The sequence below is a fragment of the Panthera leo genome, chromosome F2 (assembly GCF_018350215.1).
Source record: "Panthera leo isolate Ple1 chromosome F2, P.leo_Ple1_pat1.1, whole genome shotgun sequence".
In the NCBI taxonomy this organism is placed as follows: domain Eukaryota; kingdom Metazoa; phylum Chordata; class Mammalia; order Carnivora; family Felidae; genus Panthera; species Panthera leo.
In genome coordinates, this window is record NC_056695.1 from 24,645,277 (window position 1) to 24,661,932 (window position 16,656).

General features: G+C 37.8%; 1 protein-coding gene across 2 annotated transcripts in view; it reads left to right on the forward strand.

The window, feature by feature from the left end:
- The window catches only part of CRISPLD1 (cysteine rich secretory protein LCCL domain containing 1), a 74,482-nt gene that overhangs the window by 14,427 nt on the left and 43,399 nt on the right, over nt 1-16,656 (forward strand). Inside the window, exons 1-2 of one of the 2 annotated variants that reach the window (XM_042923473.1) lie at nt 11,956-12,299; nt 13,258-13,577. In XM_042923473.1, the coding sequence (XP_042779407.1) occupies nt 13,320-13,577 (258 nt within the window). In that variant the 5' untranslated portion in view covers nt 11,956-12,299; nt 13,258-13,319. Of the gene's footprint in view, nt 1-11,955; nt 12,300-13,257; nt 13,578-16,656 lie in introns of those variants that run through there. The other variant, XM_042923474.1, reaches the window with a different exon arrangement.

The window sequence follows — 16,656 nt, forward strand, 5'->3', positions numbered from 1 at the left end:
ATCTTTTAGAGATCACGTAGATAGCACTGCTTATGAATAGTGTTATTTTGTTAAGATACATCAATCAGCTTTTTGTCAAGGCTCAAAAAGATGTTCTCATATGTTAAAAGTCATAAATGAGGGTATTGAGCCATGAGCAAGACTTAAAAACTTCAAAACAAAATGTTTGGCGCAGGTATTCTCTATTAGTTAGCTACTCCTTATCTCCTGTTCCCTACGATTGATTAAGTTTGCATTTTCAAAAGATTCTTTACTGGCACCTTAAAAAGAAAAGGAGCAGTGGGGTCAGGGCAGGTGTGGTGGCAGGAAGAGGGAGGGTGTGGTGAGCACACTGGTCTTGAGGAAAAGATTTATCATCATTCATCTCTGCAGGTCATTTATACTTTCTGGAACTCACTAATATATATTTCATAGGGCTGTTATAATGTGGATACATTAAATATAAAAGTATTTGTCTTTTGCTGTGATAGTTTTGTGCAGCACACAACAAAACCCTAGGAGCTTTTAGAAATGTTTACTTCTAAATAAACCTGACAGGTTGACTCTGGTCTTGGCTGGCCTCATTTGGACTAGGCTGACCTCCAAGGTTTAGGAACTAAAAAAGTAACAGCTACCTGGGCAGCTCTTCTCATGGTAGAAGGCAGAAGATCCAAGAGGGTGGGTAGAAATTACCAAGCTCCAAAGGTCTTAGCTTCCACCCACATTCTATTGAGCAAAGCAATATGGACAAGACTAAAGTCAATAGCAGGAGAAAGATATCCAGGCAAATAATTCAATCTCACAGCACCTAAAATATGCTAAAAACATTAGCATATTTTAGCTGCTGTGAGATTGAATTATTAATGCTTTAGGTGAATGTTAGATGAATTATAAATGCTTAAAAATGAAAGATGCTTCCTTAAAAATGTCATATTTTACACCTAAATTCTAGCAAGTACTTATCAAATTCAATTTTGCTTATTTTTAGTTTATTATATGTTTAGATTTATTTTTTTTAATATTTAAAAAAAAACTTAATGTTTACTTTCAAGAGAGAGACAGAGTGTGAGCAGGGGAGGGGCAGAGAGAGATAGAGACAGAATCCGAAGCAGCCACCAGGAATTGAGCTGTCAGCACAAAGCCTGATACAGGGCTCAAACTCACAAGCCATGAGATCATGACCTGAGCTGAAGTCGGCACTTAACTGACTGAGCCACCCAGGTGCCCCTATGTGTTTAGATTTCTAAATATTTCTTTTAAATAAAAGAGTTTATATTTTAAAGATACTAATGTCTAGATCACCAGGGTAATGAACCTGTCCACTCAAAAAATAGGAACTTTTCAGTTCCAAAAAAAGCCATGTTCCTACTATTGAAATTGGTTTTCCTTCAATGTTTTCAGATATATATAGAGATTTTAGATTATAAATAGAGTAATTCTATATGAGGACAATCAGAACAATTTCCTGAAAGCATTAGGATTTGAGATGAAACATTAAAAGAAAGGGGCAGAAATATCCTTTGCAGCAATTAAGAACAATGTTATAACTTGGGGAAGAATTTGGGCAAGGGTCACAAAGACAGGAATATTTAGGAGGCAGTGAGATACCATGAATGGGTCCCCAAGTTAAGGGCACAGCATGAAGCAAGACAAGAACAGAAGCAAAAGTCCCTGTGTGTAAATGCAGTTACATGATATTGAGGTTATGAATGTCAGATTTATTTGGGAAAGCTGTTTATTTCAGCATGTTTTTTACTTGCCCAAGTGCTCTGTTTATTATTTATCAGGTTATTTTTCACCAAACACTTTTGTTTGTTGTAATTTCAATTGTTTTAGACCAAAGCATTTATAAAATCTGTGTTAACTCTTAGGTTTATGCTCAGGAGAATAGCCAAAGATAACATATAATGAATGAAAAGTTGCACATTTTCTTTATTTCCAATATTTCCCACTATAACTTATCTATTTAAAATGAAATTGTCTTAATTTATCCCCATTATCTAGCAAAATAATGTGTTTAACCTTCAGATACTATATACATATATACGTACATATACTTTATATATAATTTTTAATTGTTGAGATATGTATTTGCAGAAGACACCAGAGATTTTCATTGTTTCACTTTTGTTAAATGTGAGTCTTTAAAATTACCATTGAAAGTGGACTGCAGGGTTTTTGTTAAGGATAGTGCAGAAAGTTTTCATTTTCCATATATTAGGACAAAAACCCTGTCTTTGACATTAGTTCTGCAGATGAAAAGGTGAGTACTTTTCCTTTTATAATGCTCACCTTTCAACAGCCCCTTCTGGTAAACCTGAAAGACAACCTCGAACCCAGGTGCATTGTGAAGCACTTCTGCAGACCTGGAAGGAAAAGCGATTATTAAAACATGAAGCAGCAACCATTTGAATCAGTATTTTTGCATTCTTTGGGTAAAAAACTAGTAGTGCAATGGCTGGATTGTAGGGTAGTTCTACAATAGCCGAATTATGGAAACAACTCAAGTGTCCATCAACTGATGAATGGATAAAGTTAGCATATGTATATATATGAATCATACATATTTTTCATATATATGATTCATATATATATGAGTATTACTCAGCCCTTAAAAAACAAGTAAGTAAAACAAGTCAGTGAGAGAAAGACAAATGCCATATGATTTCATTCATATGCCGAATTTAAGAAACAAAACAAATGAGCAAAGGGGAAAAAAAAGAGAGATAGATAAGCCAAGAAACAAACTCTCGTAGCTACAGAGAACAAACTGATGGTTACCAGAGGGGAGATGGATGGGGAGATGGGTAAAATAGGTGATCGGGATTAAGGAGGGCACTTGTTCTGACGGGTACTGGGTGTTGTATGGAAGGGGTGAATCGCTCTCTTGTACACCTGAAACTAATATTACACTGTATGTTAACTAACTGGAATTTAAATAAAAACTTAAAAAGATGAAGCTGCAGCCTGATTTCCTAGGCCACCCTGAGTGTACTTCAGAGACAGTTCTTTAATTTTAAAAGTTTCTAGCCTTACTTACTATTCTGGATAGTCTAATGTAAAGAAATTAAAATATAGTGTTTCAGCCAGACTGGACAGTTTTATATCAGTGAATAGCTCTTTTAGCTTCTCATCTCTGGCTCCTGCTGCAATTTACAATGCTGCAGATGCTAACATTACAAAGATGCCAGGTCTTCATATAAGCTGTAAAGGGACCCACGGAAACGTAAGCAAGACATCAACAGGTAAAACATACGTAGTAGGACATCAGCCAAGTAGTGCATCATTCTGATATAAAATTTTTGATAAATATTTTACCTTGTTCTCTTTCCTTTAGTAAACATCATTTTCCTATGAATGTTTAGAAATGATATACTGAAAAGAATGCATGGTTTCAAAGTGGATTGGATTCTGATTCTTCGTTTTATAAAAAAAAAAGTTTGCCATGCTTGGTTTTCATTTTAAAATTAATCTGAATGGCCCATCTGCTTTGTAATTTATTTATGACATACACATGTGTTTCAATATGTTTTCCCTCAAAAAAAAAAAAAAGCTTTAAATGAAAATTGTCTCTAGCGTAATGTGCTTTGTTTTGTGGATTCTCACTCTCCTGCCCACAGGCTTGTACATCCAGGGACACATGTGTCCTTTTCTGTGAAATACTGAATATTCCAAAAATCCAAATTCACTGACATAAATTGTAAGTAATATAAAGGTCACATACACGTGGTCTCTTTTCTCTAGGAGCTCTTAGTATTGTTGGAGAGATAAGAAAAGTACACCAATAGCTTTAATTTATACAACAGATATTGATAAAAGTTAGAGGAAAACGAAATAACAGAGATAATGGTTGGCTGGACCAGTTAAAATCTTTGTGAAGAAGAATGGTTAGATAGTGGGTACTTAGAAAAGAATAAGTGGAGGAGACTTCAAGCAGTGAAAACAGGATCAAGAAAGGCACAGAAGTGTGTATAGAAATTATTGAACTTTTGCGTTTTTTTTTCAGATAATGTAGGACAGCACTGATGGTAGAAGATATCTTAAAAACGAATCACTGCACTTGGTGATCGTAGATCAGTCAAATTGCAAATGGATGACAATATAGGTTGTCCAAAAATCTAATAATAAGCTTAAAATAATTCCTTTCCTAGACATCAAGAAACAGGTTAAAGAGTTTTCAGGCTATGACATCAATATGGGTCTCACTCAGCATTTATATTTTAAATAATATGATTGAAACATTATAATGACTCTAGATTTCAAGAACAATGATATCTTTCTATCTTTTCATTCTGAAATTTACACTTTTTCCAGAATAAATCTGTAATTTTATAGTGATAACTACAAGCAATGTAGACTTACAATATAAACTTTGCAATCTTAAAAATAATTATTCCCTTGAGACAGCATAACACAAAAATCCACTATAGACAGATCAAAGACCTGATTGTAAAGTGTGAAATAATAAAGGCAGAAGATAACACAGAACTTTCTTCAAGGCTTTGGGATAGACAAATATTTCTCCAACAGGTCACACACATCACTTACCAAAAGAAAAGACTGATAAAATGAATTTCATTAAAATTAACACCTTATGTTCATCAAGAGACAAGATTACAAGAGTGAAAAGGCAATGGAAAGAGATAAATAAGAAATGTTTAATATATTTTATATCTAAAAAAGACATGTGCCCAACACTTAAAAAAGATTCCTGCAAATCAATAAGAAAAAGGTATATAATCCAGTTGATCTAATCGAATTGTACACAAGTATACATTAGGACACAGCACTTCTACCCCTAACCATATGGCCAATAAAAAAAATATAAATATGTGCACAAAAAGACATGTACAGGAATGTTCTTAGCAGCATTAATTTTAACCCTACTAAACTGGAAACAACTCTTATATTCAACAACAGAGTGGGAAATAAATTGCAGTATGTTCACCAGAGAAAAAGAACAAATTGCTGCTATATACACAATGGATGACTCTTGCACACATACTGAATCTGAAAGAAACAAGACACAAAAGAAGCCAAATGATGGAATAATCTACTATATGGTTCCATTTATGTAAAGATTAAAAACAGGCAAAGCTAATTTTAGATAAAATGTCAGAATATTAGTTATCTTTGGGGAGGATGTGACAGGAAAAAGGCACAAAGTAGGCTTCTAGGGATGGTTATGTTGTCTATCTGGATCTGAGTGGTTTTCACACAGGCGTATTAACTTTGTAAAGCTTATCAAGCTGCACAGTTAAGATATTTGCATTTTAATGCATGTATATTACACTTCAATAATCAGGATTTAATAACAGATTACATACTTGCACTTAGAGTGGAAAGACTGTGTATGCCATTCATTAAAATTTTGTCATATATATGAAATACACATGCACATACACACACACATACACACACACACACACACACATATTTTTAAAGCTTATTCAGGGACAAAGGGCTGCTTTGAATAAGAATGGGAACTGTTTCCTATGGTAAGCTGAATTAAATACTATTCAGCAGTGAGAAGAAAATTGACTACACATTGCCAAAAATATTATAAATTGTTTGCATCATGTCTATAACCAGTTACTTGTCTTCTATTTAAAAGTTAAGCTTTTAAACTGCACAGTACTTTGATAAAATCCCATTGAGTTTATTAAAAAGCATGTATAAAGCCTCTAGTTCAGTTCTTATAATGATATTTAACTCTTGTTGAGTACTTTCTATTTATTCGTTGCTGTTTTAAGTGCTTGGATGCATTAACTCATCTTAATACACAAAGTGACAACACTTAAGATAGCTACTATAATTATTTCCTTTTAAAGAGAAGGGATCAAGGGCTCATATAGGTCAAGTAGCATAATCAAGGTCCCATGACAAGTTACACATCCTGCAACTAAGCATCCAGCAACTCCAGCATCTTAATTTAAAATCTCATTCTTTAAAACATTAAAACATTGCACTACCCTGGGGCACCTGGGTGGCTCAGTCTGTTAAGCGTCCAACTTCAGTTCAGGTCATGATCTCGCGGTTCAAGGGTTCGAGACCCGCGTCGGGCTCTGTGCTGACAGCTTAGAGCCTGAAGCCTGCTTCAGATTCTGTGCCTTCCTCTCTCTCTGCCCCCTCTTGTTCTCTCTCTCTCTCAAAAAACAAAACAAAACAACAACAAAAAACAAAACATTGCACTACCCTGATTCTACCTCTTAAAACAAGGTAGGAATTCTATTCTTATTTTTGCCTACTGGAGGATGGGTTTATCAATGTTGTCCTAACAGAATAGCCAGTGCTTTAGCTTGAGATTCACATTTGAGGGTCATGAAACCATATGGTGAATGAAATGCCCACAGATGAATATGTACACAGATGAATGTATACAGACATATCTCATTTTACTGTGCTTCATTTTACTGCACTTTACAGACAGTACATTTTTTACGAATTTAAATTTTGTGGCAATCCTGTCAAGCAGTGCTATTGTGCCATTTTTCCAAAGCCTTTGCTCACTTCTTGTCTCTGTGTCACATTTTGGTAACTCTCAAAACATTTCAAGCTATTTCATTGTTACTGTATTTGTTATGATGATCTGATACCAGTGATCTTTGATGTTACTACTGTAATTTTTAGGGTGCTATGAACCATGCCCATATAAGACTGTGAAATTAATATATGTTGTGTGTTCTGACTGCTCCACTAACCAGCCATTGTTTGGTCTCTTACCCTCTTATTGGGCCTCCTTAGTTTGTGAGACACAACAATGTGAAAATTAGGCTAATTAATAACCTCATAATGGCCTCTAAGTGTTCAAGTGAAAGGAAGAATCACCATCTCTCACTTTAAATAAAAGACTAGAAATCATTAAGCTTATTATGCTGTTTTTATGCCCAAAACAGAGATAGGCTGAAATCTAGGCCTCTTGTGTCAGTTAGCCAAGTTGTGAATACAAAAGAAATGTTCCTGAAGAAAATTAAACGTGCTGCTCCAGTGAACACATGAATGATTTGAAAGCAAACGGCTCTCTTGCTGATATGGAGAATGTATTAATGGTCTGTATAAGGGGTCAAATAAGCCACAATTCTCTGATAAGCATAAGCCTCATTTTGAGCAAGGCCTCTACTCTCTTAAATTCTGAATGCTGAGAGAGGTAAGAAAGCTTCAGAAGAAAATTTTGAAGCTAGAAGAGATTGGTTTACGCGGTGTATAGAAGAAGCTGTCTCCATAACATCAAAGTGCAAGGTGAAGCAGCAAGTGTTGATGTAGAAGCTGCAGCAAGTTATCCAGGAGCTCCAGCTAAGTTAATTAATGAGGGTGGTGACACTAAACATCAGATTTTCAACATAGACAAATCAGCCTTCTAGTAGAAAGATGCCTTCTAGGACTGTCATAGTAAGAGAGGAGACGTCAATGCCTGACTTCAATATGTCAAAGGACAGGGTAACCCTCTTGTCAGGGGTTAATGCAACTGATGTCTTTAAGTCAGAGCCTCTACTCATTTATCATTCTGAAAATCCTAGGGCTCTTAAGAATTACGCTAAATCTACTCTCTTGGATTGGAAGCCAATCCAGCAATGCCTGAATGGTAGCACATCTGTTTACAACATGGTTTACTGAACATCTTTAGCCCACTGTTATGACCTATTGCTCAGAAAAAAAAGATTCCTTACAAAATATCAGTGTTAATTGGCAGGCATCTAGTCACCCAAGAACTCTGGTGGAGATGTACAATGAGATTAATGTTTTCATGTCTGCTAACACAACATCCATTCCTCGGTCTATGGCTCAAGGAGTAATTTTGACTTTCAAATCTTATTATTTAAAAAATACATTTCATAAGGGTATAGCTGCCATAGATAATGATTCCTCTGATGGAATTGGGCAAAGTAAATTGAAAACCTTTGGAAAGTTTTCACCATTCTAGATGCCATTAGGAACATGTGTAATTCATGGAGAAAGGTCAAAATATCAACATCAATAGGAGTTTGGAAGAAGTGAATTCCAATCCTCATGGATGACTTTGAGGGGTTCAAGACTTCAGTGGAGGAAGTAACTGCAGATGTGGTGGAAATAGCAAGAGAACTAGAATTAGAAGTGGGGCCTGAAGATGTGGCTGAATTGCTGCCCTCTCATGTTAACACTTGAATGGATGAGGAGTTGCATGTTATGGATGAGCAAAGGAAGTGGTTTCTTGAGATGGAATCCACTCCTGGTGATGATGCTATGCAAATTTTTTTTAAGGACAATAAAGGATTTAGAATATTACACAAACTTAGTTGATAAAGCAGCAGCAGAATTTGAAAGGATTGGCTTCAATTTTGCAAGAAGTTCTGTGGGTCAGATGCTATCAAATAGCGCCACATGCTACAGAGAAATCATTCGTGAAAGAGTCAATGTGGCAAATTAAGAAACTGCCACAGCCACCCAAACTTTAGCAACCAGCACCCTGATGTGTCAGCAGCCATCAACACTGAGGCAAGACCCTCTACCAGCAAAAAAATAAAATAAAATAAAATAAATTATGCCTCACTAAAAGCTCAGATGGTGGTTATCATTTTTTAGAAATACTTTTTAATTAAGGCATATACATTGTTTCTTTAGACATAATGCTATTGCACACTTAATAGACTACATTATAAGACCTAACTTTCATATCCACTGGGAAATTTAAAAAAATCATTTGACTTGCTTTATTATGATATTTGCTTTATTGCAATGGTTTGGAAATTAAACCACAAAATCTCTGAGGTATGCCTGTTCCTACTTTTGGAAGTGCAGGGATAGAAAAACACATACAAATATATTTAAAGACAGCACCTAAGTATGCATATTAGTATAAAATGATAGCAGCATGGAGAAAGTGACATTGCCAGAGGAAAGTATCTTCTTTGTAGAATATGTCTGTTTGAATACTTTGAGCTGCAAGTAATTGAATACCCAAGTCAACATGGCCTAAACAATACATTTATTATCTCTTGCAGGCAGAAAAATGGAGGCTAGGTGTTCAACGACAGGTCAATGGCAGAGAGACTCAGACACATCTGTCTTTCCATTCTGCCATGTTGGTAATTCTCTGCTCTCAGGCTTGCCTGTCTTCTTTGTACAAGAACTGCTGCATCTTTAAATTTCACAAACTTATCAGCACCTGCAGGGGCATTTTCTCTTTCCGCATCTCTTTTTATCACAAAAGAAAACCTTGCCAGCCCTCTTCCTCATACTTAAGCAGATTTCCTCCATCCTGTCAGTAGCCACTGTTGCCTGTAAATCCATGCTAAATCAATCACTCCTAGCAGGGATACATTGTGTTGACTGGCTTTGACTAATCAACATTCACCTCCTAAGGATGCCAGTTTGACAGCATGTGAAAGGGTGACCACCCCCAGTATACCGGAGGCTTGGAAAAAAGGGGTGGAAGGCTGGTTGTCGGTTAGGCAATCAACAGTGTCTGCCACAAGACAGTAGAAATCGTAAAGACAAACATGGCTTTCCAAGGAACATCCTTAGCCACAAACCAATGTGTCATTTTTACATGCACTCAGTGCTCAGATGTTCACTCTCCCTGCATGTAGATTTCTTAGCAACAAATAAAAATGTGAAGTGATCATCTTTAAGTATTCAAGAATATTGTGTTTCATTTTGCTCTTCAAAATATTTGCAGCACATACATTAAATCATATATGAGCAGATGTATTATCAAAGTGTTAATATTTAATACAATGAATGTTTGAATCATTCTTTTCCATAAAAATATGACCGGCAGCACCAAATTGGAAGCCAATTTAAATGCTGAGCCAAAGGATACAAACTTTTTTATCCTTGTCTGGTGAGTTTGGAATTAAAACTTTAAAACCAAATCTAATTTTCTTTAATGTAAGCCTTTAGGTATATGATTTGTATATTGTGTGGAAAGGTTTATAATGGAAACATTCAAATATAAATGCATTTAACTTCAAGTCCTTATCATCTTAACTCCCTTCTTCCCAATTTAAATTCACTTTAAAAATATTTTAAGTAATGGGGCTCCTGGGTAGCTCTTTTGGTTAAGAGTCTGACACTTGATATCTGACTCAGGTCATGATCTCATGATTCATGAGATCAAGCCCAGCATCCGGCTCTGTGCTGACAGTGTGGAGCCTGCTTCGGATTCTCTGTCTCCCTCTTTCTCTACCCCTCTCCCACTGTCTCTTATGTTTTCTCTCTCTCTCTCTCTCAAAATAAGCATTTAAAAAAATTTCAACTAATGCTATTACTGTTAAGATTTTTAAATTTTTATTTTTTATTTTTTTAAAGTTTATTTATTTATTTTTTGAGACAGAGAAAGCAAGAACAGGGGAGGAAGAGGGGAGAGGGTGAGAGAATATCCCAAACAGGCTCCATGCTGTCAGCACAAGAGTCCCATGCGGCTTGATCCCACAAACTGTGAGAGTACCACCTGAGACAGAATCAAGAGTTGGGCGTTTAACCTACTGACCCACCCAGGTGCCTCACTTCTAAGATTTTTTATTTGCTACTCTATATACTTTTCAATACCACATTAAAACTGTAGTTTCCAGGAGAGAAAGCCAGTTTTCTGAACCCTGAGCAGAAGAGTTATAAATAATTTTGAAAAGTATAAATCAAGCCTTTTGGGCTTAAACTGCTATGAAGTTGCAAAATTACACCTTCTATGAAAGTCATATGTGCATCAAAATCTTTCACCTTCTGTGCCCTCGATAGGTGATGCTTCCCTGTTCTTTACTGTGAGAAGAAGCAAGGTCTCATACTCAACTAGAGGCTTAAATCTCAGTTTTTAGGTTTGATAAAGTGTAATTATATGGTGGAAGGAGACAGGTAGCAGCTTGGGATGATTTGGTAGTTACTGTCAAATGTTTTACTTCTTTTGATCATATGCTATATACTGTAGCATTTAGAAGTAAAGCATTAAAATCATGGTTCACTATAGAAGGAAAGCAAAGGTAAATGAATTAAACAAATGCTTCTTAATAAAAAACCCTTCCTGTAGAAGGAGCACCACATTCAGTAGGATGAGTTTCCGTGAACTTAAAGTTAGTAATTTTAGTACTCCAGATAATAACACGGACAACAGGGAAACTGACACTCATTTCCCTATCAGTTCTAGAGCTGGGTTTTTAATTCGTTAGTATAGCACTGATAAATTAATTGAGGGTGCCCTTTATATGTCAACGCCAAAAATATCTACATTCCTAGAAAAGAAAAAAACCAAAAAACACTGGTCACCTTTTCTTCTGGTCACTTTGGGAAATGAACGTCCCATATCTTATGGATGACGAAGTGGGACTCTCAACTGTCAGGCAAGTGACAGCTCACAACATCATTCTATGAAACCCCTTCCCCATCTGGTCATCATAAGAGTTTAATGGAGCCAAAAAGAACAACATCTCAATTCTAGAACTGGGTCCTGGAAAACAGAAGTGATCTCCTGGAGAAAATAAAAGAAAAAGCCTTTCTTTCCCCATCCCCTTCTCCCCAGTACCTCTTCTGCATCTCTAGTGTCTAAGGTGTTAACCCATCCCTGCTCCCTCTGCATGCTCTCTGGAGCGCCCCCTTCTCTGTAAGGGTAGTTAAAGCCATTTTAGCATCTCTGGAAGGAACTAGGAAGAAGGCCTCCGAAAGCAGAGGAGCTGTGAGGGGCGGGAGGAGTGGGGGCCCTCCTTGCATACGTCCCCCCGCCAGGGTCCAGACCTGTACTCCGGGCCTCTGAATCCCAAAGCACGCCCACAAAGGCCAAGCGTCCAGGCTTCGCCGGGCCGGGGGGGAAACAGCGCGGCTGCTCCATGCTCCACAGCGGGCAGCGGGCCAGGCTGAGTAGAGGTGGGGGTGGGCGAGGAGGGGCGCTCACGTCACGTGCGCGCGCAGGGACCGCAATAAATGCCCGGGAGCTCGCGGGAGCGGCGGAAGCGCCTGGCGCCTGGCTCTGCGCACCGCGGCGGCAACGGGTGGGAGCGCTAGGTTGCCGCCAGCCTTCGCCTCCCAGCCTCGCTCCTGTCTCCGCCCCTTGCTCTAGCGGAGAACGCTCGGAGAAGCCCGGGCGCCCACCCCGGCTAGCTAACCGGGCGGCTCCCTTTCAGCCCCAATTTCGAGCTCTAACTTCGGAGCGCTTCGCCTGCTCCAGGTCCTGACGGAACCGCGGAGGCCCAGGCTCGAGTCCACCGCAGTCAGCGCCCTCGTCGTCCTCGGACGCGCCGCGCGGGTCCTTCCCGACCCGGCTGTGTGTGTGCAGTCGTGTGCGCAGGCTGGGGCGGCCGCGGGAGGCCGGCCGTCGTGTTGGGCTCCGCTCTCGTAGGGAACTTCACGCTGGAGAGGTAAAGGCATTTCTAAAACGCTTTGCCGAGTCGTCAGGCTCCACCCTTTCCTATCTACCTTTTTCTTCTAAACCTCCAGTTAAAAAAAAAAAAAAAAAAAAAAAAAAAAAAAAAAGCCCGCTTGTAGAGAATGGGCGGACACGGAATGTGGGTGGGCTACTTGGAAAGCTGCAGCGATGAGATTTGCGGGAGCTTGTTCTTGCAAGTGACTTTGTGGGCTTCACCTCCTCCTTCTGTCGCGCGCTTTCCGTTTGGGTTAAGTGAAGAATGTGCGCCTGCGGCGTGTGGGAGGAAAAGCTGAAGTTGCTGGTGAACTGTTGGCTTTTTCGGGTGCAGGCCACAGGTTGGGCGCACACTTTCCAGGAAATAATGATTGAATTCTTCTTGCCCTGCGCCTGGTAAGAGGAGACTTCCTCCCAGACCATTATTTCCTATTAGTTCCGTGGGCCGTCTAGATGCGCCCGTGGATACATGTGTGGATGACATTTTGTACTTCTTTAAAACATTCACCACAATTTCAGAATGTGATGGGCATTCCGAGTATCTGCGAACTAGAGATAGGACACTGGTCGAAAATAATACCTTACAACGGAGGTATTTACAGAAAACACTGTAAATAGATAATACGCTTTGCAGGCTGTATTTAACACATACGTAGCCCTTTTAAGCTTTTCAATTCAGAAATTAATTTGAAGGGTTGACTCTTTTTTTGCCATTTGTTTTGTCCTCTTGCATGTTATTTTGGTAATTATAGTTGTCTATTTTGTGGAAACAATGCATTATGAAAAATCCTCTGGAGGAAAAATGGATTGGAGATAAATTATTTCAAAAAGTGCGTGGCCATTTGGGATTATATAAACAAATCAAACTGGCCTTTGTTACTGTTACTTTACTTTTGTTATTAGAAAATTAATATCTGCCTAGATTTTCACCTTAATCACACTGCATGTCGTTATAGCCAAAAGGAGTGGAAGAGCCTGTCTTGGAGATTTTCCCGGGGAAATCCTGAGATCATTCATTATGAAGTGTACCGCGCAGGAGTGGCTCAGAGTAACCACGGTGCTATTCATGGCTAGAGCAATTCCAGCCATGGTAGTTCCTAATGCTACTTTATTGGAGAAACTTTTGGAAAAGTACATGGATGAGGATGGTGAGTGGTGGATGGCCAAGCAAAGAGGGAAAAGGGCCATCACAGACAATGACATGCAGAGTATCTTGGACCTTCATAATAAATTACGAAGTCAGGTGTATCCAACAGCATCTAATATGCAGTATATGGTAAGGAAATTTTTCAAATGGTATGTACAAAAAATGTTTATTAATGCTTTCAGTCTTCCTGGTTAAATTACCTCATGCTATTATTTAATCTTTACCATTTGTCTTGTATGAAATTAAAATTTTTCTTCAGGAGTATATTCCTCTGCATATTCTTTTACTAGATTCCTTTTATTCTAAGAGTGCTTTGAATTTCGGAGTAGACTTAAATACCTATAGATGCAATGTTTCTACTAAAAGCTTCACATTCTACTCTTACTAGGAAGATTCCTATACTGACAATCCTGAACAGCTGATGCATTTGCTTTTAAGTGAGTTAGTAGAACAATTACTTCCTAATTCCTAACTGATGGAACTTTCTTATGAATGGTGGATCTGAAAAATCAAGGAAGAATAATCTGAAGCAGTTTTCTAGATTGTCGATAACTTTCCAAAGGGTCCATGCTTCTTACCAATATGTAAATAACAGTGTGAAGGGTATATTTCTGTGGTTGCTTTATGTTATGTGTGCTTTGGCAATGACTTTTTTTCTTCTTCTGGATTTATTTATGCACTTTGCACTTTGACAAGTGAAAACAAGCCTGGACAAAGAATTAAAAAAAAAATAAGTGACTTATCCTAAAAACCTCATATTAATTTTTAGAATTAAGTACCAAGTTTGGGAATCAAACATACTTTTAAAAAACTATTAGTATATAACTCATTAGTGTAATACTCTATGCCTGAAATATTTAGAAAACTTTTCAAATATTTATTATACTAAAATTAGGAAGGTACTAGCAAAAATTGATAATAATCATTGGTGATGGCAATGCTTATGTAGGGTGCAGTTAATTTTAAAGCATTCTAGTTTTTCTTCTTTCTGCATTCACAATAGTGTTGAGGGGTATTTCCTATTTAGGCAGCTTTCATGATAGAAGTTCTAAGTTCACATTACCCATTACAAAATATAGCATTATATTATTTTAACTTTTGCCAGAAAAAAAAAAATTTACCCTGAAGAAAGTAGGTAGCACTCAAGAGCACTCATTAGAGGTTAAGAATCAGGACCTGACAATCAGGTGGTCTGGGTTTAAAGTCTGGCACTTATAGTCACTAGCTGTGTGACTTAGGGCAACTTAATTTCTCTCTACTTCAGTTTTCTTATGTCCAGCATGCTCAGAGGGTTGTAAGGATTGACAACATAACCTATGTAAAGTTTAGCTCATTATCAGGCATATTGCAAGATCTCAGTAAGTGTTAGTATGACATATAGCTAATGTTAATGTCTCTCCATACTGTTGCAGTAAAGTTCCTAAGAAAAGTCGTTAGCTCTTTGCAAAAAATCTGTGTAGGATATGACATGGTAATGTCTCACATGTCTGCTTTTTGTGTATTTTAAACTGTTTGTCCAAAGTAAAAAATTCTAGGACTTCTTCATTTGTGAGCTTTCAAACAGAAAGAGCCAATTATGGAGCCTTTCCAAGGAGGCCGCCATATGCTTATTCCATGTGCATAGGTATTCCATTGCTTTGTATTTAAAATAAGGAAGAACTTGGGAGTTCAAACCCCCAAAAAGAAACCTGAAAATATTTGTGTGTGTTTTAAGTTATATGGAAATAATGAAAGAACAGTTCTGTAATTGTTTTCATGTCGGACTTCCAAAAAAAATAACTACCTATTGTATGATGTCTAGTCTGGGCTGTTTCTGTGAGTTTCTTTTTAGTTTCGCTGGTTTCATTCTATCCTTGAAATGCAGATGTAGAAACCAGCCAGGGTTTATGTTGTGTTGCCCTTAGATACTGTTAGCACTGGAACTGTGTCTTGGCCGTTAACGGGCTGCAGAGGACTTCATTGTCCAACTGTAATACTGGAAAACATTTTCTAGAATACACATTTAAGGGAAGTTTAAAAGAACAATACTACTTTATTTGAAATGTTGTTGACTTATGTAGTACATAGCAGTATAAGTACACATTTGATCAACTTTGTGAGAATATAATTTATTCAAATACTTATTTAAAGTGTATTTATTCTGAGAAAGCAAAATTAAAGTTTGGCTTAAAGATCTGCTTCCTGTAAAATCTGCAGTACCCTCTAGGTGCCACTGCTTTGTCTATTTGTATGCCATATGTCATATCACATTAAAAATGTGAATAGCCGGTTACCTTACTTATGCTTGGTGCCTATTTTAGCCTACTCTTTGTCCTTGAACCTATGGCAGTCAAGCCACATCCACCTTTATTAACATCCCATCCCTACCCCTGTTCTTATCCTCATTTAACTAATAGGTTTAAAAATGGACTCTGGAAAGCCACATCTGCCCTTGAAGAGCTTATAGACTGATTGAGGAGAAGAGTAGACACATTTGAAAATGTTAAATAAACAAGGACACAAAATTCAATGCTCTAGTGTGTGAATAATGTCAAGAGAGTACAGAATAATGGAATATTCCTAATGGTGGGAGTTAATCAGTGGGGAAGATGGGTTTTATGGTGTTCCTGGAAGGTGGTCAGGACCCTGGATTGTGGCAAAGAGCGGAGGGCATATCTCAACTAGAGGAAGAGAAACAGACAAATGCTAGATCCAGGGAAATTTCTGGAAGAAGAGCAGGTGGAAGAAAGCACAGAACTGTGGCAGAATCAGTAAGGGCAGAGATGAATTATTGATTATAGAAACCAGTGATGCTTGGAAAGCCTCCATAATTGGCTATTTGAAAGCTCACATATAAGAAGTCATACAATTTTTTACTTTAGACACTTTACAGAGAGATATTACCCACATTTAATTTAGGGTAAATTGAAAAACTAGAGCTTTTAGGTAATCAAATTAAACTGTTGCTGAAGAGACAATGGATTTTAAAGGGAAAAATAGTAGCCACGCACCTAGATAGCAGCAAGTTCACATTTGCCTCTGCTACTCGCTGGTATGTGAGCTCTGACAGTCAGCAACCACTCTGGGCATTGCTTTTCTCAGTAGTGGAATTGATGTAAAGAGGAGCCTGGGTGGCTCAGTCAGTTGAGCATCTGACTTTGGCTCAGGTCATGATCTCATGGTTTGTGGGTTCAGGCCCCACCTTGGGTTCTGTGATGATAGCTCAGAG